Source organism: Dermacentor albipictus, chromosome 8, assembly GCF_038994185.2.
Source record: "Dermacentor albipictus isolate Rhodes 1998 colony chromosome 8, USDA_Dalb.pri_finalv2, whole genome shotgun sequence".
Classification (NCBI taxonomy): domain Eukaryota; kingdom Metazoa; phylum Arthropoda; class Arachnida; order Ixodida; family Ixodidae; genus Dermacentor; species Dermacentor albipictus.
This window is the reverse complement of record NC_091828.1, coordinates 116,185,687-116,209,923: the sequence shown is the minus strand read 5'-3', so window position 1 is coordinate 116,209,923 and position 24,237 is coordinate 116,185,687. Positions and strand designations below refer to the sequence as shown.

At 47.3% G+C, this 24,237-nt stretch overlaps 1 protein-coding gene across 1 annotated transcript; it reads left to right on the top strand.

The window, feature by feature from the left end:
- Positions 1–14,979: 14,979 nt before the first annotated feature.
- Positions 14,980–22,060, top strand: LOC135910360 (cuticle protein 63-like). Its single transcript, XM_065442420.1, has 4 exons — positions 14,980–15,192; positions 18,682–18,837; positions 20,107–20,340; positions 21,810–22,060. The coding sequence occupies exons 1-3, from the start codon at positions 14,995–14,997 to the stop codon at positions 20,335–20,337; spliced, it is 585 nt and encodes a 194-aa protein (XP_065298492.1). The 5' UTR covers positions 14,980–14,994; the 3' UTR covers positions 20,338–20,340; positions 21,810–22,060.
- The last annotated feature ends 2,177 nt before the right edge of the window (positions 22,061–24,237 follow it).

Sequence of the window (24,237 nt, the reverse complement as noted above, 5' to 3'; positions counted from 1 at the left end):
CCGCAAGCAGCTCGATAACGGATCGCGCCCCCGACATTTCCGGCGAGCGCTTTCCCTAACTCATTCCTGCACGCTTTAAGCAGTGCTGACCACGCCTGCACGACCACGCAACTCTTAATCCGTTTTTGTTTTTTCGGTCACGTGTAAACTGGGTCAAGGCTGCAAAATGCCGAGACCGAGGGGTGGTGTCCCCTAGTTGGAGACGTCTATTTCTTGCCGTCGTCGTTCTTTTTTGGTTTTCTTTTTCCTTCTCCATAGACAAGAAACAGTGCCTGCGCTGATAACGTTTTTAACCGTCACAGTTCCCGTTGCATGGTTGCGCAAATCCACCGCACTGGCGACATGAATTGCGTCGCAGACCGCTCAACGGCCCCGCATGAGGTGCACAGTGCTAGCTTTCCTTGCATGCCTGCTCATTACAGATACGTTGTAAATCCTGTCCAACGGGTACCTATGCTAATATACTTCCTTTTTCGTGTACCTGCTCATTATACGTGTGTGGTAGATCCTGTCCGCCACGTTAATTTATTCGCCAAAGCTTATTTCAACGAACTCACTTGAAAAAAAAAACCTCCATAAATAACTTCAACCCTACTGGAGCACTTATGAACGTTATTCCGCGTTACACCACCAGCAACACATTTTTTTTACCACTGTTACGAAGTGCTAATGCAGTGTGCAAAACAGTTGCTATTTTGCATGTTGTGCATCTCTGCTTTATATCCTTTTTAACACGTGAACTTAACGACAGAAAATTGAAGTTGGGATGATGTATCTCTTGCGAATGAAGAAGTATTGCCCTTTGTTGCAGTGACCCAACGTCGGCCGCCATGGATAGATGGTCGATAGATCTTTCAAGTTTGGAAGAATTAAGTTGTTCGTTTTTATAAACACCAAGAAGCAAAAAAAAATGAAAGATAACGAAGAGAAAGCAAGCCCACGTCGCTTACTCTGCACCCGCCGCGGTACTTCAAGGTCAGGGGTTCCCTTCCCGTGGTAAGTGGCCATATCCTTGTGGATTGTCGGACCAAGATGCAAAAAAGAATAATAATAAAAAAGAAAATAACTAGAAACGCCAGTCTACAATTTTTTTTAGTGCGCCACGTGAGTTAATGAGGTCCAGAGAGTCGAAAATACGACGTATCTTATCGCCACTGAGTACCTTTGAAACGGTAAAGTCAAATAATAAATCACTCGATGCTCCGAATCCCACGACAAAGAATTAACATTGAGGGTGGCACTGAGGGCGCACAAAGGACGCGATCGAATGCGATGAGAGGTTGGGAGCCGTAAACATCAAGCAGACGTTTTCCGACGAGCACATCAACAAATCTGAGATGTTTTGGTCAAGCGGTATAGTGGCACCCCGCCAACGTGACTCTCAAACTCTCTCCGTGAGTGGACCTGTCGTTTGTGTTCTTCTTCTTGAGTCCTGGTCTTCTGCACCTTGCCTTTAGTACTTCAAGCATGAACCAACTAGCCCAAGCAAGAGTTTTACCTGAGCAGACCGTCTTATCTAGTTGCCGTAACAAACGTTCCTGCTTTCGATACGTTACTACACACTACTTCTTGCTGCCCGCCACTCAAGCCTCTGTTTTGTTTCGTTGGTGTTAAAAACTTGCGGGCTACAATTTTCGAACATTCGACTAGCCTCAACGGCAACGACGTGATGGAATAGAGTACAGTGGCAATAACATCCTGACCGAATAAGAAAAATGAACACATGAAATAAGCGTGCTATAACGAAAAGGCCAGGCGTGGTAAGATTACAGCGCATAGCAAGGAGTCTGTGGAGAGCGCACTAAAGTATGCAGAGATGAGAGAGAGAGAGAGAGAGAAAGAGAGAGAGAGAGAGACGTTACATAAAACACAATTAAGGTGGAGCCACATGATCAAGATCAAACGCGTATCACATGCCGAGTTCTAAAAGAGCAAGATCATATCTTTAAGAACTTGCAATATTGTGCAGTTCAAACAAAGTGTATAATGAACAGGATAAAAATTTGACTCACAAAGTCACAACATCTTCGCATATGTTTTTTTTTTTCTTGAACGTACGTAATGATCAGCTTACAAGTAACTGCCGCCTCCTCCTCCAGTTCTGCTTATCCACGGATTCATTCAGGGAAAATTATGATTCTGACGGCGATTATCTTCCTGGCATATTTGCATAAGGATCACATGTATGATGTGGCTACAAAAGTCAACTTGCAGTGAGAGGTCGCTATTTTTTGCAGTGACAAGATATACAAAAGAGGCACACGAGTCAGCACTATGTAATTAAGCTGAATGCTTGATTGTCTGAAATGGAAGACTTAAACATATGTAAACAAAACATATCAAGAGCTTGCGGATGACATATTCGGTGCTGAAACACCGAGATGTTTCGGGAATTAGGCATTATCATTTCATCATTTCAAAGCTGGAAATTTCTGGGCCTGCTCTATGGTTTCGGCTTTCTGCTAACGACTGTAGTTTTCATGGAATACACACGTGTGTGTAGTTCATTACAGCCTCGCCAAACCTTAAGAATGAGCGTACTTGACCTCTGCGAGAAGTGTCACTGAGATTCAAGGAAACATCCGTATCAAGCTAAACATTAAGCTCAAGCGTCACGTTAATGAAGTTGAACTGCGGGAGCCGTGCGAAAGACTAAATATCGGCTGTAGCTGCTCAGTTTAAAAGAGCCGTCCGCGGGAATCACAAAGAAACTAAAATCAGGTGTGGTAGCGACATCTGGCGGCCAGGAGTTTCACTGCTCCGCATCGAAACCAGTTCTACGTTAACCGCGGCCGCCGCTACGTGGCAGCACCTACCGCTCCAGATTTGTTTGTTGCTTCTCGCGTGCTTGCTTCTGTTCCTCCTTCGCGAATCGCTCCGCCACTTATGCTCTACACGTGCGTTCCCGCCTTTTTTTCTGATTTCCTCTCGTGGCGATGCCTATCGTTTTTGACGCGAAATTCAATGACCCCGATTCGACCCGCCCTAATCTCGAGCTCGTAAGAAAAAGGAATGCCGGAAGCCGTATACGACGAGAAAAACAAAAAAAAGGAGCGCGGTAAAAACAAAAGCAAATGCAGACAAAAAAGGTGAAGCAGGAAATACTTGCCTCGTCACGTAGGCTGAGAGCGCACGGCGCCAACGCTCGGTCCTACACGCTACGTTCGCCTTGGTCTTGTTTTGGGCTGCGTTCGACGACACTGAAGCGAACTTACACGGAGAGCAGTTCCCTTGGCCGAAACGTCGTTCTGGCTTCTAAGCGTCTCTCGGCGGAAAACCGGTGGCCACACTTGGGAGCGGTAACATCGCCTAATAACGTGCGGTATCGTCATTAGAAATTGGCCACGATATTTTGCGAAACGTCAAACTGCGGCTTCTTGATTACCTAACCAGACTTAAGAGGAAGCTTTACCTCGTATGCTCCTATCCAAATACATATAAAAGGAGAATTCGCTTTTCTCGGCAGCCACTGCACCTCATTTAACGGTGTTTGTTGCATTTAAAAGAAAAACAAAACAGTGACTATTGGTTACGACTTTTAGATTTCGGTGGTCAATTTTGATTAAGAATTGGCGAAAATCTGAAATTTTCTAGAAACTAAATTGTCAAGTTCACAACACTCCAACCCAACAATGAAAAATGATATGACAGTTGTGTGAATTGCATCTAATAGTACATCTAAAGCGCACAAAACTGACACGTTATACATGAATCTTAAAAGAATTTAGTATTATGAAAATATAACTTTCGGAGAATCTTCTTACACAACGTAACGAATTCACGTAAGCTATAAATTTACAAATCGAATTTGTCTTCTTTGAACGATCTAATGGATGCCCTTTACAGAACCGCGATAACTGTTCTTGATTCAGAGCTATTAATTTGTAAACTTCGTGCTTCTATTTTTTTTCTGAAGCTTTCAATTATTTGAAAATTATTTTAACAAAATTCACGCCCTAAATTGAAATTCCGCTTCCAGCAGTCACTATAATTTAACTTTCTCTCTCTAATGTAGTAAATTCGATTAATATTGATACCGGGGTTATCTCAGAAAAGCGTTTCTACGTTTTACGTGTGTTTGAATAGGTCGCATCAGAGTTGGGCCCGAGCTAATGTTTCCTCTACCCGCCGTGGTTGCTCAGTGGCTATGGTGTTGGGCTGCTGAGCACGAGGTCGCCGGATCGAATCCCGGCCACGGCGGCCGCATTTCGATGGGGGCGAAATGCGAAAACACCCGTGTACTTAGATTTAGGTGCACGTTAAAGAACCCCAGGTGGTCAAAATTTCCGGAGTCCCCCACTACGGCGTGCCTCATAATCAGAAAGTGGTTTTGGCACGTAAAACCCCATATATTATTATTTAATGTTTCCTCTTAAACCTCGCAGTACGTAGAAAAAAAAAGAAAAACCCCGAAACAAAGCAATATTGCAGACCAGATCATCTGGCAAGATTTGTAAAAAGAAGAAAATTAACGAAAATATAAAGCATGTCTACTATGCTTTGGTGAAATACAGTAATACGCTCTTAAGCAAAATTACAACCTTTTGCCACACAACATAATCGTCATCTGTCTTGCCCGCATTTACTGTCTTTAACGGGGCAAGCCCGGTACTTCCAAGTCACGAACGGCATGCCCGTTATCAGCATGACGGAGCATTCTTGACAGGAAAGTAGCGAGCACAGCGTTTTCAAGGAAGGAAACGCAAGCAAGACAGATGACGATTACTATTGTGTGCCAAATATACACCCTAAAGGATGTACATTTGCTTAAGAGTGTGGCTGATATGTTTTATTTCCCTAAGAAAGTCTTGCAAGGGGATTTTTGCTGCAGGGTATAACGATGTATTGGACAGATTTACAGATATATTTAAGGTGAAGTTGCGCGGACTTCAGTGAACGGTAAGTGACTCTTAAAAATAGTCCAGTGAAGACAAAGTACATTTCTTTCCGTAACGCATGAATACTAAAAGCAAGAATTAAAATAGTGCTGAAAACTATCAATTTATAACTACTAAAATGCACCGATTGTCTTGTAGTCGCTTGTTTGGCACGAATGTTATAATATCGAATGGAGAGCGGCGATCGCTCAAGGCGCATCAGTTTAGTAGCAATGTGAAACCTAGCGCGACTTTGAAAATACAGCTCCTCGAAATTGCACTTAGGGATGATTCATACTGCATAGGGTAGACATGATGGTAAAAAGTCACGTGGAACATTAGGGTCAAATTTGGGGGACGCATATTGAACACGTTTCATGGATGCATATCTCGAAGCGCGTCTTATGTGCGGCCTTCATTTCAATGGTTATTTCTTGAGCATCGGCTTGTTTCATTCCTGCTTGAACAACATTTACAATTCAATAACTAATTACTAACATTTCAATGACTGTAAAGAGCCTATTCGAAATTATCAAATAATTCATGGTGCCTACTGTCACGTATAATTGTTTTTACGAAAATGTATTCTGTGTATCTGCGTAGCTCAAGTGCATAGTTTCTGAAAACTGCTTGAATATTTCTTTGAGACAAGTTGTACGGGTTACCGCTAGGCTACGCGTGCATGTGACAGGTTAATGATGTGGACACGATAGCCTAAGGACACATGAAACGACATTGAAAGCCGCATGACGTAATCTGTGACCACGGCGGTCGCATTTCGACGCCCGTGTCTCGTGCATCGAAGGGCCACGTTGAAGAACTCTAAAGGGTCTAAATTAACCCGGAGTTCCCACACTATTGCGCGCCTCATAGTGAAATGAGATCGTGGATTTGGCACCTGAATCTCCAGAGAGAGAGTGAACTTCATTGAGAACCAGCAGTTTATTCAGCTGGGCCTAAATCTACAGATTTTATTTTTTTAATATGACGTAATACGTCACATCGGTTTCCGCAAGGTATCGTTCCTGCGTTGTATTTTCCTGCGCATATTTTGATGCTGTGATTACATTTCACTTTCTCGACTCGCTGCGTCCTTTCAAGCGGACGTAAACAACTTTTCTTTTCTTTTCTTCTTTTTGCACATGGCATATAACACTAGGTCGCTGATTTAATCCGGGCCGCAGTGACTGTATATTGAAGGGGCGAAACGCAAGAACGCATGTGTATTTAGCTTTAGAAGCGCACGTTACATAAACCCAGGCGGTCAAAAATTAATCCTGGGCCCCCAGCTACGCCGCATACCTTGTAATGATATCCTTGTTTGTGGCACGCAAAACCCTTGACTTTAATGTAAACATTGATACTCCTAAGGAGCACGGTGGTCCGCCGTGTGTGCAAGAGTTCAGTTTCCCTGAATTTCGGCACGCAGTAGCGGGTAAGACTTGTCCTTCCAAAACGCGTATAAGTTCGAACTACGTATTCAAACTATGGAGCTTATTAGGGGTACCGAAGGAAGGTGCCCCCGGATTAATTTTTAGCCTTCCGGGTCTCTTTAATGTCCACCGACATCTACGTACGCGCCAGCGTTTCTTGCATTGCGTCCCCATCGTAATGTGGCCGCCGGGGCCGAGAGTCGCACCCTTGACCTCGTTCTCAGCAGTATAAATGCCATAGACACTGATTTACCAGGGCCTATAGGAAATACCTGTTAATACATTTCGAACAATAATTACGAAGTACAAACTTCTTCATGCTTTCCGGCAGTCCTTAACGGAGGTTATGCGAAAGTATGGCGTAGCGTACATCACTGCGTTAATTTCACGGAAAACACGCGAGGTTACCAGGCAGCACAAGGAAACGTAGGATTTCTCGTAAAGATGAGAAAGCACGAGGCACTGAGAATTCGGAAAAGCGTTTACAGGGACAGATGATGCCCTTCTGATAAGAACTGAACGGTATGGAAATTATTCTAGAACAAGCCAGGTCTTTACTACAGGTAATGAACCTTTTTCATTTTCTCGACATCCGTTATAGCCGCCGCTTCCCGAGCTCTGGTGTTAAAGCATCGCGCCGACAATAAACAGATGGAAATCAGTTTCCCTTGGGCGACCTGCGGTGTACATTTAAAGGCAAGGGCAGAATCCATGAATACGCTTGAATTCCCCAGCTACCGAGCACACCGCCACATGTCGATGTTGGAAAACAAGAACAATGCAGATGTGGGGCGCAAGGAACTATGAAAATGAGTAAGTAAGAAGCCAACCTTGTACACACGGTATTGTCTATTTCAAACGATCCGCGGCCTTCATTAACTCCGAACAGCGTCTTGAAGTCGGCACGGCGAAGACGGGAGGTGAATATATGCAAGAACGATAACACCACGCCAAAAACTGCAAAGCCTCTCCTTTCCTCTTTTTTACGCACACTTGAAAAATCGGTGAGCCAGACACAGCGGCAGCTACAGTAGCCCGATTCAAGTTTCCATATTCGCCTTTTTCATTTTGATCATCGCAGTAAATACGAATGCAGCAATAATGACGAGTACTGGCGTTACCCATGAGCGATGACAAGCGTGAGTAGTATGGGTCAACGTTCAACCCATAATGGAAGTTTTCTGTCTGAGTCAACAATGGTCAACTTTACGATTGGTCCGAGTATACCATACTCCACCCTACCAAATACCCTCCACGCCTCCCCCCCCCCCCCCCCCCTAGGCAGCCACGGCAGAAACGTTAGCAGAAAAGAAAGTGAAAATGTGGTGTTCTCTGTTATCGCGCGCATTAAAGGGATCCTATCTATATCTTGCGGTTCTAAGTTGCCCGTACTAAAAGTTCACCCTCTTAGTTTGCACTTTGAGCTACCCGATTCTTGGCGGATCCCCCAGGGTGGGTGCGTGCCAGTATATTACACGGATCTACATCTACATCTACTATATGTAGTACATAATCGCTGATAGGAAACCCTGTATATATGTATCCAATGCAGACGTGAGATCCGTGAAAAAGCAACACGCTGGATTACAGAATGAACATTGACTGCGCCGTTGTCTATACAAGGCACAAGGTTTCCCAACTATCCCACACGGAGCTAAAAAAAAAAGAAAAAGAAAACGCGGATCAATATGCCTGAATAAGACCAAGTGCACGCAGTTTTAGCGTTTTCTTGAGAAACCGTCCGCACTTTTCTCGTCCTTGACATCAAATTATTCAATTAAAGTAATTGTAGAACTATTGTAGCGCTGTCCTCACTGTCATGATGTCGGGCGGTCGTAAACAATCGTAAGAGGCGTGAAAATGAGGTGTTTCCCACAAGGTGAACCTCGCACGCTTACTTTATTTCCAGAATATAAAGAAAGCCCCCGAAAGCCCGCGCACGAGGCATGAGAAGCCCTTTGTCAAGTGCTCCAGAGGGCTTGTATATGCAATTTGCTTGCACCCTTGTGGGCAGCTGTACATTGGACAAACCGAGCGTTGCATGAAGGACCGTGTAAGGGAACATGCACGAAAACTAAAGAAAAAGGAGGATAAGGGCGCCACATATGGTGGCTCATATTACCGCGTGTTGGTGTGACGCTCGATTTTCTGAGACCACCGTTCTGGGCGGGAGCGGCAACGCCTCTTCTATAGGCTTGCACTTGAGGCCTTCTTTATCAAGAATAGAGATGGGTGGATCAGTGAGCCTTCTATCTCATTACTTGACGCGGACTTTGACTACTTGCGCAGCCGCCTTTGACGTGCATGTGCCTGTATTTTTTTTTTGCTTGGTATGCGCATGCGTGACAAGATGATATCTTGCGTATCCTTCCATTAAACAGTTGTGAGTGTAGCGCTTGTATTTTGCCACCTTTCTTGCCTCAGTAGTTTTTATCACGCTAAGTTACTACTTCATTAATCGACTGTCAAGGACGAAACAAAATTACTGCCATTTTTCAACAGCCACAAATATAGAGACTTTTACCTTGTGCGCTATTCCGGTAAACGGGAGTGGTTTGTGCGGATTACCGGATGGTCGGGGCGTAAACGTGAGCGGCCGGAGCGGTGAAGCCACCTGGTGTTGTAGAGCTCAACCAGACAAACGCATAGCTAAAACTGCAGTAACTCACCATATTCTGCTTCGCCACTCGTGCAAATTTTTGGCAGTGGCGTAATTGTGAACACGATTACGCCACTGTCGAAAATTTACGCCAGCAGCTAAGCGGAATATAGTATTTAGCTCTGTGTTTGTGTGGTTGAGCTTTGTGCCACCAGCTGGCGCCGCCAATCTGGCCGCTCACGTTGACGCCCCCGCTAAACCGGAAAACCGCCCACGCTTGCTCGAATACCGGACACGCTAAAGGTCTCTTATATCTGGCGAGGAAACGACGACGAACGATAAAATTTGTGCATGGTGGAACGTGGCTTCACAGTATCAGCTTGATTTGACGACACAGGTTTACTGTCGAGCGTCGTGATTTATTTAAGATGGAATTGTGAGCGTAAAACACTTGACTACTTCTCATCCCGTCATCAAGAGCGTACTTTCAATTACCACTGAAGTCGTTGATTTCTGAAATATGCGGATACCAATGGTTCTCTTGATCGAACTCGCGCAAATTAGGAAATTAGTCAGGCGGATTTTAATGGCCATTGGTTTCAATCCTCATTGAAATGGAGCGTATAACTGTGGTGCAGAAGAAACGTTACGAGACTTGCACGCAGCGTTATCGAAACACGAAGAACAACAAATATTTCGAGGACGCTAAAGCCTCGCACTTAAGAGTGGAACGCGATAGCATTAAAAGGTCCCCGACTGCTTCTCACGCTTCCCGGCAACTGGAGCGCGTGTAACCGTAATGTTTACCGGGAAACGCTGGCCGCGAACGCTATGCATATAGGCGGGCTTTCTCGTAGAAACGCGGTCTCTTTCGTGGGCCGCAATGCGACGGAGGCGAGCGCCGTCTGGAGGTGTTGCAATGAACCGGGCGCGTCGCTGCGTGGCCCCCGAGACACCCGTGCCGGCGCGCGCAAATGACGTACGCCGCGGCTGGTTTGTGTATGGTGGAAACACTGGAAAAGGGGTTTCTTTGAGTTTTCGCGTAACAGAATTATGTCTTCTCCTGCAGTCAAATTACAGTCTGAGAACTATCATGCCTTTAGCTTGAGTGTAAGCCATAGTTTGCGATTTATCTATGTATTTTAGCTTGAGAAATTCAATTAGTTCAGTAAATCCCTTGCGTCACATGGAAGGTCTGGATATGAGTGCTTCGAATACCTTTTCGCCTGAACGACGTCCGACGCCCACATCAGATTTTCCGCAGCACGAGCACCTTAACAGCCAAAACGGTACTTCATGAACGTGTGTCTTCTCAATGAATTCATGTCGAATATTATGCCCGTGCACTTGTACCCCGTGGTTCCCCGCGGTGACTGATTGACCGCAGCACTCAGCAGTATTTCTTCTCCGGCATGATTGATGCGAAAGTCAATGTTGTTCAACCCGTTACGGGCACCGGACGCTGTGTCACGCGAACGCGTCACGCCCGTAGCCGATTCAGGGAATGCATTCCAGGGATACATTCCCTGGCTGACACGTGTGTCCCTCTAAGGCACCGTCAACGGCGCGGCGCTGTCATGGTCAACGGCCGAGCGATTCCCCGCTCCTCTCACGTCGTTCGATCGACGCACTCTCCGACCTCGCTCCCACCTCGGCTGACCACGTGGGCTAACAACCTCAAGACCGCCGGCTCGTCGTATCTCGCCCGGGCATCGCTGTGCGCTCGACGACTTGTCAGGTCTAGCCAGACGCTCGACGTCTGCTGGCACTCCTGAAAGCTCAGCTCGATTGAAGCGCTGCGCATTAAAAATGCTCGGCGAGTTGTCTTATTTGCTTGTTGTTCGGCCTTTGTTTCCGTGGCACTGATTGCGGGCGCATTGCTTTTCTTGTTTTACTGGGGATAAGGCGAGCGGGAGAACGCGGTTCGACCGTGCCATTGATAGAAGGCTGCGATCTCCCGCTGGCGTCGACAAAAGAACACGGCGGCCTAATTGGCTCCAAGCGGCTGGGCGAGCGAGTGAGAAAAAAGTGTCCGCGCTTACATAAGGAACGAGCTTCGGGTTCCGGCTTTTTGAGGTATCCGGCAAGCTGCGAATGGAGGAGAAGTTGCTGCTTGGATGTGCAATATTATTCGGTATATACGGCACATGTGCGTTCAAAGATGATGCGGGCAAACGAAGAGGCTCCATTTTTAATAATAAATTGAATGCAGCATACAATAAAGTCAACGAAAGCAGCTTTTTCATGTAAATGTAGAATAATTATTGATGAGCGGCTAAATTGGAAATAAGCATCGCATTTTTTTCCAAGGACGTGCACCGAGGAATTCCTGTCACCGTAGCTCACTTGGTAGAGCATCGCGCTTGTCTTCTACAGTGGTTGTGAGTTCGGTTCCCATTGGGAGCAAGTCGTGCTTTTGTCACTTTATTTCATTCTATTTATTTAGTAAGAAAATGAAGCTCTTCGCAGATATTATGTGCATTCATAATTAGGCTTAGGTTACAACTAATAAACAACTACTAATGCGAATAGCATTCTTTGCGTTGTCCGACCAGTTTTCTTTCCGGCTATCTATCCAACAGTTTTTTTGGATCGATCACGAAGATAACGTAGTCTAAAAATGTGGGCCGATCTTATGGATAGTGCGGTCCTAAAATGCGGGCCTAAACCTCATTCATGGCACTCCTAAATGCAAAAATAAGAAATAAAAAACAAATATTTGAAAATTTTACCGGAATAATTTTAGTCTCAAAACACTGCTATTCCCATACTTGGGTAGGCATCGTAAATAAGTTCTGCTCGAATGTTTCCCCCTATGCTTCTCCTTGGTTTCAGTCCTGTTCAGCAGAGACGTGTGACTACTGGTGATTTATTTATTTATGGAGTTCTCAAAACAACTGACTTGCTACGACATACAAAGTATGAGAATGCTATGGAGTTTTCACTACAGGGAGTTATTTAACGTGCACTCAAGGGTTGCTAAGGGCATAGTACATTCACCTACACCTCATTTGAATGTAACGGGTGTGGCATGGAGTCAAACCGACGGCATTCTGCGAAACAGCACCACCCTGTAGCCCCTAAGCCAGCGTTTGCCTCACTGTTGGGTCGGCGAAACTATAGCTTTTGCAGTCTGTATGAGAAGCGGCTTGTTTTATACACGGAATTTATTTGCTCACGTCACGTGTCTCGCCTGCCTTTCCACAACAATGAATGTTATGCGACAAAAGGTTTATGACTCAAGATGAAATAAGCAGCAAGGAGACTTCTATGATACGCATTACTCGTCCTTCAAGAACTCGGGCGAAGTTTCGTGGCAGTGATAGTAAGTTTACTCGAAGCAAGTTGTCGAATTTTGGAAGGAGTGGCGCTTGCACGGGACTTATTACTGTTAATCCATTTTTGTCCATCTTTGCGAAGGTGCAAAGTTTGCCTATATAATATTAGAAAGCTTGCTTCGATTGACGTTACGTTTATACCGGAACGCAAATGAGAAAACATCAAAGCTAGATTCGTGGTTGGCCCTAAGCGAAATGCGCATGGTACCAATACTGTGGGTGTGCTCCGCTGAGCACCGTAGAAAAGAGTTAGCCACCCTCCCGCCTACTATGAGGCCTCAGCATTTCGACGCTTGGCGCGTTCATTCCTCCCCCTCGAGAGCCGGCGTCTCAAGACGTAAAGATGGGCAATAGGATATGAACTGACCTCCTCCTTTGCCCCTCCCCGTGTCCTGATGGATCCACTTCCTGGGGCGGCAGCTTTTTATAGTTATTTTAATAAACACATGATGTCATGCAGCGTCATATAGGACGCGACTGCTTTTCGATATGTTGCTCTGCTTGCAGTGATGGAACGCGTTGGAACTCGATCGATGAGGCTGTTGGTGCAGTTAGTCATATACGTCGGATCGCGCACGCAGTGGTACATTATGTATCTCTGTCTGTATTCGGTCATTTAACAAGAAAGTCGCCTTCATGAAATCGGACAATGTTCGCCTTTAAAGCGTGTTATGAACAGTGGTCCAACAAGGAATGTCTCAAGCTGGAGCCGTTTCTCGACGAGGAAACAAGGGAACGTCTTGACACATACAAACTCACGCATGCACGCACCCCCCCTCCACCCCCCCCCCCCCCCCCCACACACACACGCACTAGTATTGTTGATCAGACTGTTGATCACACCAAGCCTTCATCTTCCTTTAAACCAGTGTCCTGTTTGGATTCATAGCATGTTACAATGATAAGGTTGTATAATGCCGCCAGTGCTTCATTTGTTTGTGCTTGGAACGTAACTAGAATAATTTCTCGCTCTTCCATATCTTTTTAAAACTGTTTATTCAAACTCATTGGAACGGACAATCGTGCCGTTAGCCCTCTTAGTACACCACTTCCTCTTACTTCCCGGTCGTTCGTGAGGCACCCAGTTGGCTTCCATCGCGTGCAATCCGGTCTGGGAAGCGATTAGCTCGAGTCACGCCCAGCGGCCGTTCATTGGCCTTTCTCGATGTCTCGGTCAAGTCCATCAATGTGTCTACAGGGCCGTTACACGACACCCCTTGAATGTCTGGTGCACCTTCTACGAGCGCGGAACATTCAGACCTTATCACTTTCGTTTCGAAACGCCTTCTGAACGCCCTGGAGACATCTTTATTTTCGCATCACGACGCCCCAGTGACGTTCGACGTAACATCGCGAAAAGTTAATAACTCGCGAACTTTCGAGCAGAAGTAAGACATCAGCGTCGTCTGCTTGGTTGGCTTCAGCAGGCGTGACTACGGCGCTTAATGCAGCGTACACACGACACTCCACATTGCTGTGTGGATATGCAGGCTGCGTACCACGTGAGCTTGAGTGAATCGTTCCCGCTTCTCTCCCCCTCGCCTGCCGCAGATGGATTCATGTCTTCACCTGCAATGGGAATCGCACTTGTGACATCACGCGAGTGAAATTAAACACCTGGCCCTTGGCCCGAGAGTAAGTCGGGTTATTCCTGACTGCAATTTGCCTTTCTAATTTTTCGTGCAACTTCTAACTGCGCGCAGAATGCTGTCGGCTAGGCTGTCACCTGATCAATCAGTCCGAGATGAGGTTCGTCGTGTAAACTTGTATTTTTAAACTCAAGAGCGATGTGAATGTAGGTGTGCGCACAAATCATTAACTCCCTGTCTTTACGTTTAAGAAAGACGGCATGCCCCACTGCCTTTCTAGCAGCGTGCTTGCTATAAACCTAATTATAGCATAAATTTAGACCTGTATTGTGACCAGGCACTGGAGTTTACACTGGCCTCTTCTTGGATAGGGTGCACGTCCGCACAGAAGCTCACGGAGCATTTACTTATGATAAAGCGTGGAACACGACGGCACACGAACAAAGATAGACATGTTCTAAGTGACGCACCTTAACTATTGGACGGGGAAGAATGTACAAGTCATACCTCTACAAAAGAAGCTCGAGTACAACATGCGAACTTTGTCGCTCTTCATACAGTTGGCTCCGTATTCAGAATTGCACCTTAACTTGAGGTCCACGCTTGACTTGATATAAATGACGCCTGATGCAAACGCGCCCAAGACGCTCATTGCGTTTCCTTTGGTGCGTTCTCGACGGGCATCATTGAAATCAAGTCAAGCGTGGGTTTCAAGTTAAGATGTACTTACGAATACAGGGGTTGAAGTTACATATAGCTAGGAATATGCTTTTTGACTTATTCCTGCGGGGGACGAAGTGTCAACTCTTTCCCGACATCATCCTGACACATTCCTAAGGCCGAAAAGATGAACGCGCCGTGGCCGACATTGCTGTAGCCTCTCTGCCTACCTCTGTGCCGCGCGGCGTTCGGTGGAATCTCGCACACTGCCACTCCGCTCTCTCCGCCTGTGTCTAACACCCGGACGTTCGCTGATCGGACACGAGAACGGGCTCACGCGGCTGTAGGCCAAGCAGAGCGATAGAGGTCCTTCGCGCGAAGGGTGATCGCTACAGCGCGGACAAACCGCGCCCAGCGACGGTGGGCGCCCGTACGGAGAGGGGGCGGCCTTGCTCCGCAAAAAAACGGAGAACCGGCACGACTGACAGGACCCGAGGCATGTCTGACCGCCGCATGCGGCTGGCCGGTGAACGAGGAGGCCGCTTGGTCTCGCGGCTAAGCCTCGAGGGGGTGGCCCACCTTCCCCACACCGCACCTTGTATAAAAACCAGGGCCGGCCAGGAGAACAATTACTCGCCGCTCTCGGTTTGTTATCGCCAGCACACGCAAGTCGACGTCGCCGCCATGAACGCTCTGGTCTGTATAGCCCGCCTGAACGTGCCTGAACGTGCGCGACGTCGAGAAGCTTGCGCTTCGCGGTCGCGTCCGATCCGCGTGTATAGGCTCTGATCCTCGGATTCCACGTCGCACGAGGAGTTGATGATTTCGAGGCTCCCAGGGACGTCCTCCGAGGAGGTCGTCGGTCACGTGTGGCGTGGTCACGTGTGACCGCGCTAAAGTTCTCGCGCGTGGTCACAAGCCCGCGCACGTGACGCCGTCATCGTCACGGGGAACGTCGTGAACGTTTCAACACTGTCACGTGCTGCGACGCGGCGGACGTTTCCCATTTGCATTTGCGGCTGGACCGTGCTGCATGTGCAAGCCGCTCGACGTCACGCGAGGTCAACCGTAAGAAGCTTAGGGGTTTGCGAGTCGTGACCCAAGGACGCTAATAGCCTGCTGTGGTCTCGGTTGGGGTTTTAGCGTTACGTCATAGTTCCGTGTTGCTGGCGTAGCCATGCCTTCCTGACGCGCCCGTTGGAGATCTCAGGCTTAGAAACAATTGGGACAGATGTGCCAATGTGCACCTTTGAGGTTACAGGCCGGAGTGCTTCTTCAAAAACTACGTTTCTGCATGCATCTATCATGCTAGCGACTTTCGGCTTCTCTTGGAACACGTACGCCTTCCATGCCAGGATCTCTGGATTGTCGCCATAGATTCGTGTTAGTGAAGGATGTAAGTTCATTCGCAGGGGACTTTGTCTGATGGTAAGGAAGGGTGTACCTACAGTGAGCACTTCATGGAATTTATCAATTTCTTCAGCAACCTGCATCTGTGGCATATGCAAATTTTGTAAATGCCCATGCACAACTGCCCGAGCTTTACATTATTAAATCATTGAATACAAAAATCTTCATATCGTACCAGACTTCAGATTCTGCGAATAACTAGAGAGCAGTTTGCAATTACTACATATATTGAAGTAATGTCACGAGGTAATGCCTTCGAATTAGGTGCAACATTTTTATAATGCTTGCAGGCTTAACAAGCCTGAGAGCAGTAGTTCAGTAGCCAGGTTTACAAAGCCTACCTCTTCTTGGATAACATTTTAGGGCAAGTAGAGATGGACAAAACGGAGGCGCAGACACCGCGGTGCCCTAGTGGTGTAACCAGCACGCTAAACTATTCTACATCAGGTGCGCAAATAGGATATAACTTCTCGCCCACCGGGTACACCTTTCCACTAAACTTGTTCCTTCCTTGTTTGCCGCACAGGTGACGTCACAGTTGATGGATTTTTCGAACACTGATCCTATCTATAGTCGCGCGGTAAATATTTTTGGCAAGGCCCGGAGCGTGGCGCGGTTTCACAGCTTTTAGCTACGCACGATCGAGTGCCGCCGGCTAAAACCGCATTGAACGACGCGCTTGCGAGAATAGCGGATTAGATCTGTTTGTTTGTTTCGCAAAGCACGTTACTCTTGCTTGTTTATTTTTTGTTTGTTTTCGTAATATCTGCGCCCAAAAGAGGCGTCGTTTTCTTCGCGGCGCTTATCTTCCTCCTGATCACGAGGGAGAAGGCCGAGCCCGAACTTCGTATTTCCGACGCGAACGGAGACGGTGCGGGCGCGTAGAACTGCAAGGGAATTCTCGGCGTTCTCGCACTCGCTACTTTTTTTTTTTCGAAAGTGCACCCCCGATAGTCGGCTACTGAGGAAAGCACTCGACGCTCTTGCGGTCCGATATCGCGTTCTCTACCGGGCTTAATACTTTCCGTAAAGTGCTCCAATCGTTACCGGCCGTCCCGGACCTTGGCGTACCAATGTATGCGCCTGGCGCCCCGGCGACTCTGTTCACCTGCGAAGGGGGTCTCGAACGTTGTGCACCTCAGTTATGGCGGGCCTACGAGGAAACAAAACACGTAAAAATAAAATTAAGCGGAGCACAACAGCAGGCGGACCGCAACGTCTTATAGATTCACGGCGCGACGATGTATCTGCATGCCGGTTTCTTACAAGGTTGCTGCTTTAAATGCACGAGGTCGTTTTCCTCGTGTTTTGCTTAGCTCCTCCCCCCCCTCCCCCCTTCCCGCTTCAAGGACCCCAAGCGCTCGAAGTGGGGTGGTTTCGATTAGCGTTAAGCGTTCGCATATTGCAATGGAAAGACAGATGGCGAGACTCTCGGTCTCAATGTTCCCGTGCCGACTGATCAAAGATTCGGGGAGGAGCTCGCTGGGTTTATCTCTCTCTATCGTGGTTCTCGGTTACACTGCTGATCCTTGCTCGGTTAGATAGCAAGCTTAGAATTAGATTAACTGTAAATGCATTCGAAGTTGTAGACCAAGCCCAGCTACCGCGACGACGGTTTTATCCTGATCGTGGGCTTTACGTTCGGAGGCTGAGAAGCACTTTTGATTTGTGGGTGTTTCCCGGAGACTCGGCTGCGACCTTGTGTCTGTGACCTGTGCTCCCATATTGTTCCACGTTCATTTATCTGTCTAACAAGGCTAGATAAGCTGCAGCTGAGAGGTTTACGTTTTTTTTTTCAATTTCGCATGATCGGTTGTTTGGAACTAGCCGTATAAAGTAGTTGTGCAACAATGAGAAGATGCGAGATCAGTGAACGTTTAATCTCTAAGTGATCGAATTTCATCAGTTATAATCTAGAGAAGAAACCTCAGTGATTTTTAGTTAATCAATATCCCCTTTCGGCAGCCTTTGAAAGAGAAGTAGTGAGATTGTGCTTGAAGCTGGAACATGCAATAAGAAATCAATGTAATGTTAACACCCTTCCGGGGGTAATGTGTAAAGCTTATCTTCAAACTGGAGGACCATGCTCCAACTTGAACGACATTTTACATGAGAAAAGCACTTCGCGCATGAAAATGCATGCGTTATAGTTGATTAACTGAGCAAAGTTCCCGTGAAGCATAACTTTCTAGTGGCGCGAAATTAAAACATCACACTTGTGATGGTAAAGACTTAAACTAGATTACACAACACGGCACAGCGGAACCCTTCACCTCAAGCCTGTGCCTATGTCAGGGTCATGAATACTTTTTTTGTAGCGTCAGCTTTTTAGTCAGTACCTTAGTACCATCTGCAATGACGTACTCTTTGTAATATGAAAGTAAAGTTGTTGACCTCTGCTAAAGCAAATCTGAAAGTTGGAATCCATGAGCTGTGAATGTTTTTTTTATGCATATAGTAAGACAAAGGCAAAGTTGGGGCTTCTTCAAAAAAACATGCACCAGACAGTACATACGGAGACTTCGCATCGTATTACCAACACGGTCCTTGGGCTTCCTCTCAAGTACGAGTGAAACCACGTCCGCTATGTATTCTTCTCGCGCCAGACATTTTTAACGTAAGCATGCTTCAAATGAATTGCGGAGTCTCTCGTTTAATTAGTCAAGAGCTCCCGTACCAGTAATCCATGCAATTGCCCGTCACTGGTCAAGACAAAAGCTGACACTTTGTCGGAGCTCGTCGACTGTCATTGAGCGAACCACCTGTCTTCCGCAGTTGGCCACCATTCTTCTGGGCCTCGCGTCCTACGCCGCCGCCGGGGGTTTCACCGCCCCGTCGCCCTACGCCGCTAGCGTGTATGGTCCGTCTATCGGATCCGTTGGCTACGGATACGGCGGACGCGGATTCCTGCCTCAGGCCTACAACCTCCAGGTGAGTGGTCGTACCTTTCCTTTTTTATGAATCACTGAAGCTTCTCGAAAACGTTTTCGAAAGCAAGTGATGCGTGCAACGTCTTTCGTTGGTCCATGTAATCGCGATACACTTGTGACACTTCTCAAGCTTTCGTCCTTCCATTCCGTTCGTTCGCATCGTCACATTGTGTTCGAAGCTTTGAGCACATTGTGATACACAACATGTATCGGCGAAGAAAGGCCGGGCCTCACCACGCCTTACATTTTCATCGAGCCCACTTGGGTTGCTGCCCACGAGTAAGGCTCTCAGCAAACCTTCACGCGTACATAAACCGTCACTTACCTTCGTTTCCTCCATGCCCAGTGCGCTTCAATATAAACTTTGTGCTCACGTATGCGCCAAAAGTAACAATCGGAATCGCTTTATTGTGCGTACAATGGAACGAATGAATCGCTGAGTTTATGCTTGTTAGGGTCACAGGATAGCCAGATTTTGAAAGCACATGTCGAGTATAGAAGAGCTAACTTTCGTTCCATAAGTACAGGTCCTTGTTTGTGAATTGTTTACGATTGCGATCGACTTTCTGGTGCGTTTAGTTTCCCTCGCGACAATGCTCCTTGGAAGATAGCGCGTAGATTCCTTGTCACCCGAGAAATGTATTTTTGCTTGCTTCACTCAAATTTCTTACTGATAGTCTGCTTTTACTGGTTCGATATGAGAACGTATTACCGAAAGCTTTGTATGGCCGCATGTGGAGCCATAACAGTGACGGCGGGTCACCACGACTGCATCATCCTGCAGCACAGTTGCTTCGACGATCAAATTGGAAGTTGAGCATTCTGGTGGGCATATATTGAGCACTTGGCGCACTAAGGTGTCCTCAGGTGAGCCGGGCGAAAGATAAAAGGGGATTCAAGCTAGTGCGTTGCTTTTGTCTCGCTCTTCACGATAATGCACTCGTTTTCAGCCTGTTTTCCACAACCTTCAGTTATCGTGCCAAGTTGATTCTAGTCCACAAAAGCAGTCAATAGAACTTCTATACATGTTTGCTTGTTTTTTTCCTGCAGGCTTATGGTCTTACAGTTCTTGTTTGACCAATGCCTGGGGACTTTCAGCAAATAATCCAATGAACAAATGAAATAGACTCGCTAACTTTTGTCCTGGGCTTGCATAGGCTGTAAAGTGACGAATTTATAAGTGTATAAGAAGGCTGAGCAGTCTGCAAGAAGTCATAAGAGAACCTGAAATTCTACAGACTGTGCGAATTCTTTTCACGATCGTTCGCAGGTGCGCTTTGGCGGCGGAATCAAGGCCGGTGCCGCCTACGGCGGCTACGGACACGGAGGATACGGTCTTGCCGTCGGTGGCTACGGACACGGCGTCGCCCTCGGCCACGGTCTTGGCTACGGAGGATACGGACACGCTGTCGTCCTCGGCCACGGCGGCTACGGACACGGTCTTGCCCTCGGCTACGGTGGTTACGGACACGGTCTTGGATACGGAAAGCTCTACGGTTAAACGGTACACTCCAAGTGCACGATCCTGAGGCGCTCTGCAGAGATGACTGCCGTCCGATCAATTTTTTTACGCCATTCTTCTTCTTCTTCTACACCGTAAGCTGCTAGGAGCAGTAAATGTATAGCGCGTTCTGAACTAAAGCAAAGTTAGTGACAGGAGACACTACTTCCGTGTCCTAGCTAGTGCACGAGGCCGTTGTTCGTCTCCTGTCAAGATGGATCGCCAACAGGCCCAAATTGCCTCCTTAGTTATATACATTTCTAGCTGGTAAGAGCTCGCATTACGACGTCCGTCCTTGAGACATGGCACATACATCTAGCGCGTGGTACAAACACGTGACACTTGCACGTGGTTTGGGTCATGCCTCGTGCCACCATCAGCTGCTAAGAGCTCGTCTTCGTGGATTAGGAGTCTGCGGACAATTTTGGAGACGGTGGCCACAGGGGAGCAAGAAAGCGTATTAAGGTTAAACTTTGTATGAATGGAGTAGACCTTATGCACAGCTGGCTGAGGACTATAAAGATTGGCGAAGTTGTAAAGCTTAACATTGACCAGCAAGGTTGCTATAAACCTAGGAGAACACAGTCGCAATTTCTCCAAGGATGTTCGTGTAAGCTTTCTAAAGACTTGGATCTATCTGTGTGATGGCTAATACTGAGAGCAAAAGATCGCAATCGAAAAAAGTTATTACGCCTTTTAAGAGGTTTGCTTAGGCGTACGAGAATTCGTGAGACGGGGGGAGGGGAGTTGAAAGCTGGACAAGGATATTGATTCTCGCAAAATAAATTGTCAGGTACCTGTCCATTCTCTTAAAAGGGACACTAAATAAAAAAAAATGTTTCCAAGTGTTTTTGTAAATTAGACTTCGTCAATACCACGAAGGCACTCTTACTGCCAGAAGAGGCTGAATAAGGCAGAAATGAAGTGAAAACGAAAGACAGTGGGCGACGACTCCTTCAATTTCTTGCACCAAGTTCCCGTGACGTCACCATTTTGTCAGCGTCTGCTCCATTACGATTACTTCTTTTATTGCTAAGCATGGGCTGAATTGCATTTAAAGGAAAAGCTGGAGTCTAAATTTAGCTTGCCTTAGGATAGTTTATTCGTACACAAGAGCTTAAGTACGAAAAAAAAAAGATACATTGAAATTCTTGTCGCCACACTGGTTTACCAAGAGCAACAGAAAAAGGAAAAAGAAAGAAAGAATATTGGCATTCATTGTGCCTTTTTAATAATCAATATCTTACGGCGAATATATTAAACCTAGAAATTTTAAGAAAAAACATATTGTAGGACTAAACCAATTTAGTGCTTCTCGTTAGTGTCTCTGGCAGCATAGCTAAGGGTTCCATTGCCAGGCTGTTTCGGAACGTGGGCAGCCGGGCTATATATACGGCTCTCTTCGTCTCGTAATATGCTCTGGCTACAATTTCATTTTTTTTTCTCTTTTTTCCGCTTTCTTTCTTTTTCAGAACTCACCCAAGCCAGCAGCTGCGCGCGTGTACATTAACACAGAAACCCGGGCAAAGGTTCCGCAGGACGGATACGCCGTGTGTTCGCCGTCGGCCGATGCGATGAAACTCGAGAGTACAAACACACCGAGCGAGTATCTACACAAAAACTCTAACAAAAAACTCTACCCATGTGACATGCATTACACGTGACAAGCACCATTCCACGGACCACGAGACACAATAAAAAGAAAAGAAAAACGTTTTGTAAAGCCTGCCTTGCGAGTTACTGGTTGCGTCCGCGAATATCAACTTGCGAATCGCTACGCAGAAATTATAAACGTTTAAACATATTACGGGTTACATAGTTCGCGCTCACTGATGAGACCACTGCATCTGTGCGTGATGGGATCCTTCTCACTCGTGTAGTGGAGCACCCATGGACGTGGTCACATCTGGAACTGCGAGTTGCTGAAAGGACGACTGCTTGACGATTATGAAATTAATGATGGCGTTAGGACTACGCGAAACATTCGGATCTCGCGTGAGGAGTTAAACCACCAAAAGCTGTTTCTTCGCCCTGTTGGCCTGGCAGTGCAGCAACAGTTTCAATGAGGGCGTGCTGTAGGCTCGTGCAAAAGTTTTGAATCGTCACGCCGGGGGTTTAGGACAGCGCGTCAACGTGCGAAATACGGTAAGTTGGCAATAAAACATGCTAAAGCCTACATATATCGTTCGCAGTCAACGGTTGCGACGAAAGTTCGTGCGGTCAAGCATCGCTGAACATCTCGGTAAAGGACCAAACCCTAATACGATGTTGGCATATCGGAATCGCATACGCTTCCCAAGTATATTCACTGTTAAAGAAGACCCGGCGTGGTTGCTCAGTGGCTATGGTGTTGGGCTGCTGAGCACGAGGTCGCGGGATCGAATCCCGGCCACGGCGGCCGCATTTCGATGGGGGCCAAATGCGAAAACACCCGTGTGCTTAGATTTAGGTGCACGTTAAAGAACCCCAGGTGGTCGAAATTTCCGGAGTCCTCCACTACGGCGTGCCTCATAATCAGAAAGTGGTTTTGGCACGTAAAACCCCATAATTTAACTGTTAAAGAAGGAAGATGCATAGCCAGCGCATTTATTAACCTATTCATGCGGAAATGCGCCGTTGTCGCTTATATCCCGCGAAGAAACGTGACAAAAAATTCCGAGCGAGTGATATCGGTTTATCTGTTTGAAGCGTATGTTCTTTTGTGTGCTTTCGGGGGATTCTGTTCAGGTTCAGCACACGCTATACGTCTGTGTTACACCATCCGCCTTCGTGTTAGCGTTCTTGAAAGCATCGAGCTCGCTCTTCGGGAACGACTCGGACCGCGTGAAACGTTGCTTTGGCCGTATGCACCGTCGCCTGCGCCCAGTGCCCGGCGTGCCAAAGGCTTGAATTATAACAGCGTCCGGCACGCGTAATCGAGAGTTGCGCGGCGCCGCATCAGCGAGGACATCGCGTTCCCGCCTTCTCTCCTTCGGCCAGCGGTCAGTTCCTGGGCGGGGCAGGCGAGAAACCCAAGGCGCCCGGCCTTGTTTCAGGTATGCGCGCGAGCATGGCCTTCTTTTTTTGTGTGTGTGTGCTGTTTCGAATGAACGTCGGCGGAGGCAACGACGAAGGCGCCATGGCTGGCGACAACCAACGCGCTGCCCCCGATTGGGAACGCCGGCAATGAGTCGGACGCCTGCTCCTGGCACGCTGGGCTTGACGCCGCGGCGAGGTCTATGTGGGAGATTGTTTCTGCAGCTACCTTCGTTTCTTCTTTCTTTCTGAACGTTTGAGCCCCGGGGCAAAACTGTGGACGGGACTCAAGGAGAGCTGCGCGAACGTGCCACTGATAAAGTATGCCCCTCTCTGGCCTCCACCCTTCTCTTCGCTTCCTCTGATTCGCTGCTTTGGCCGGACACTGTACGGTACAAATAGGCCCCAGTGTGTGCGCGTGCGTTGACGTGTGTGGTATTGCGTCAGTTCTTACGCGTGTCGCCCCCCCTGAACTGGGAAATGGTTTGGATGGCTTCGGGGTTTTCTGGTTGTTCTTTTCGAAAAAAATCTCCGTCCGTCTTGAGTTGTGATCTTGCGTAATTTATGCACGTCACGTGACTGTTGCCGAATCCCTTCCGGGAAAGCCGTCGATGGCGTCAATCACTTTGTGCCCGCGAACTAAGAGATGGTGCTTTTTTTTTTAAATGAAAGCGATAAAGTTTCGGGGGAGATAGCCCGCGTTGGGAAACACTGGGGTGCCACACGAATTTCGCAGACATCTTTGCGACCACTGCACTATAGCAGAGAAAGCAAGCTGCACCTCCCTTTAGTTTTAGTTGAGCTATTCCCTGTTGGTGAGCCCTGTTAATTAAGAAGCCTCATTGGTGCGCCAGTACGACGTCAGTGACGTCATGTTTAAGAAGG

Excerpts from the sequence above, each read along its gene's own strand:
- LOC135910360 (XM_065442420.1), top strand. The coding sequence starts at position 14,995 with ATGTCTGACCGCCGCATGCGGCTGGCCGGTGAACGAGGAGGCCGCTTG. Across the intron at positions 15,193-18,681 it reads TCGCCGCCATGAACGCTCTG|TTGGCCACCATTCTTCTGGG; the intron begins GTCTGTATAGCC and ends TGTCTTCCGCAG. Across the intron at positions 18,838-20,106 it reads CTCAGGCCTACAACCTCCAG|GTGCGCTTTGGCGGCGGAAT; the intron begins GTGAGTGGTCGT and ends GATCGTTCGCAG.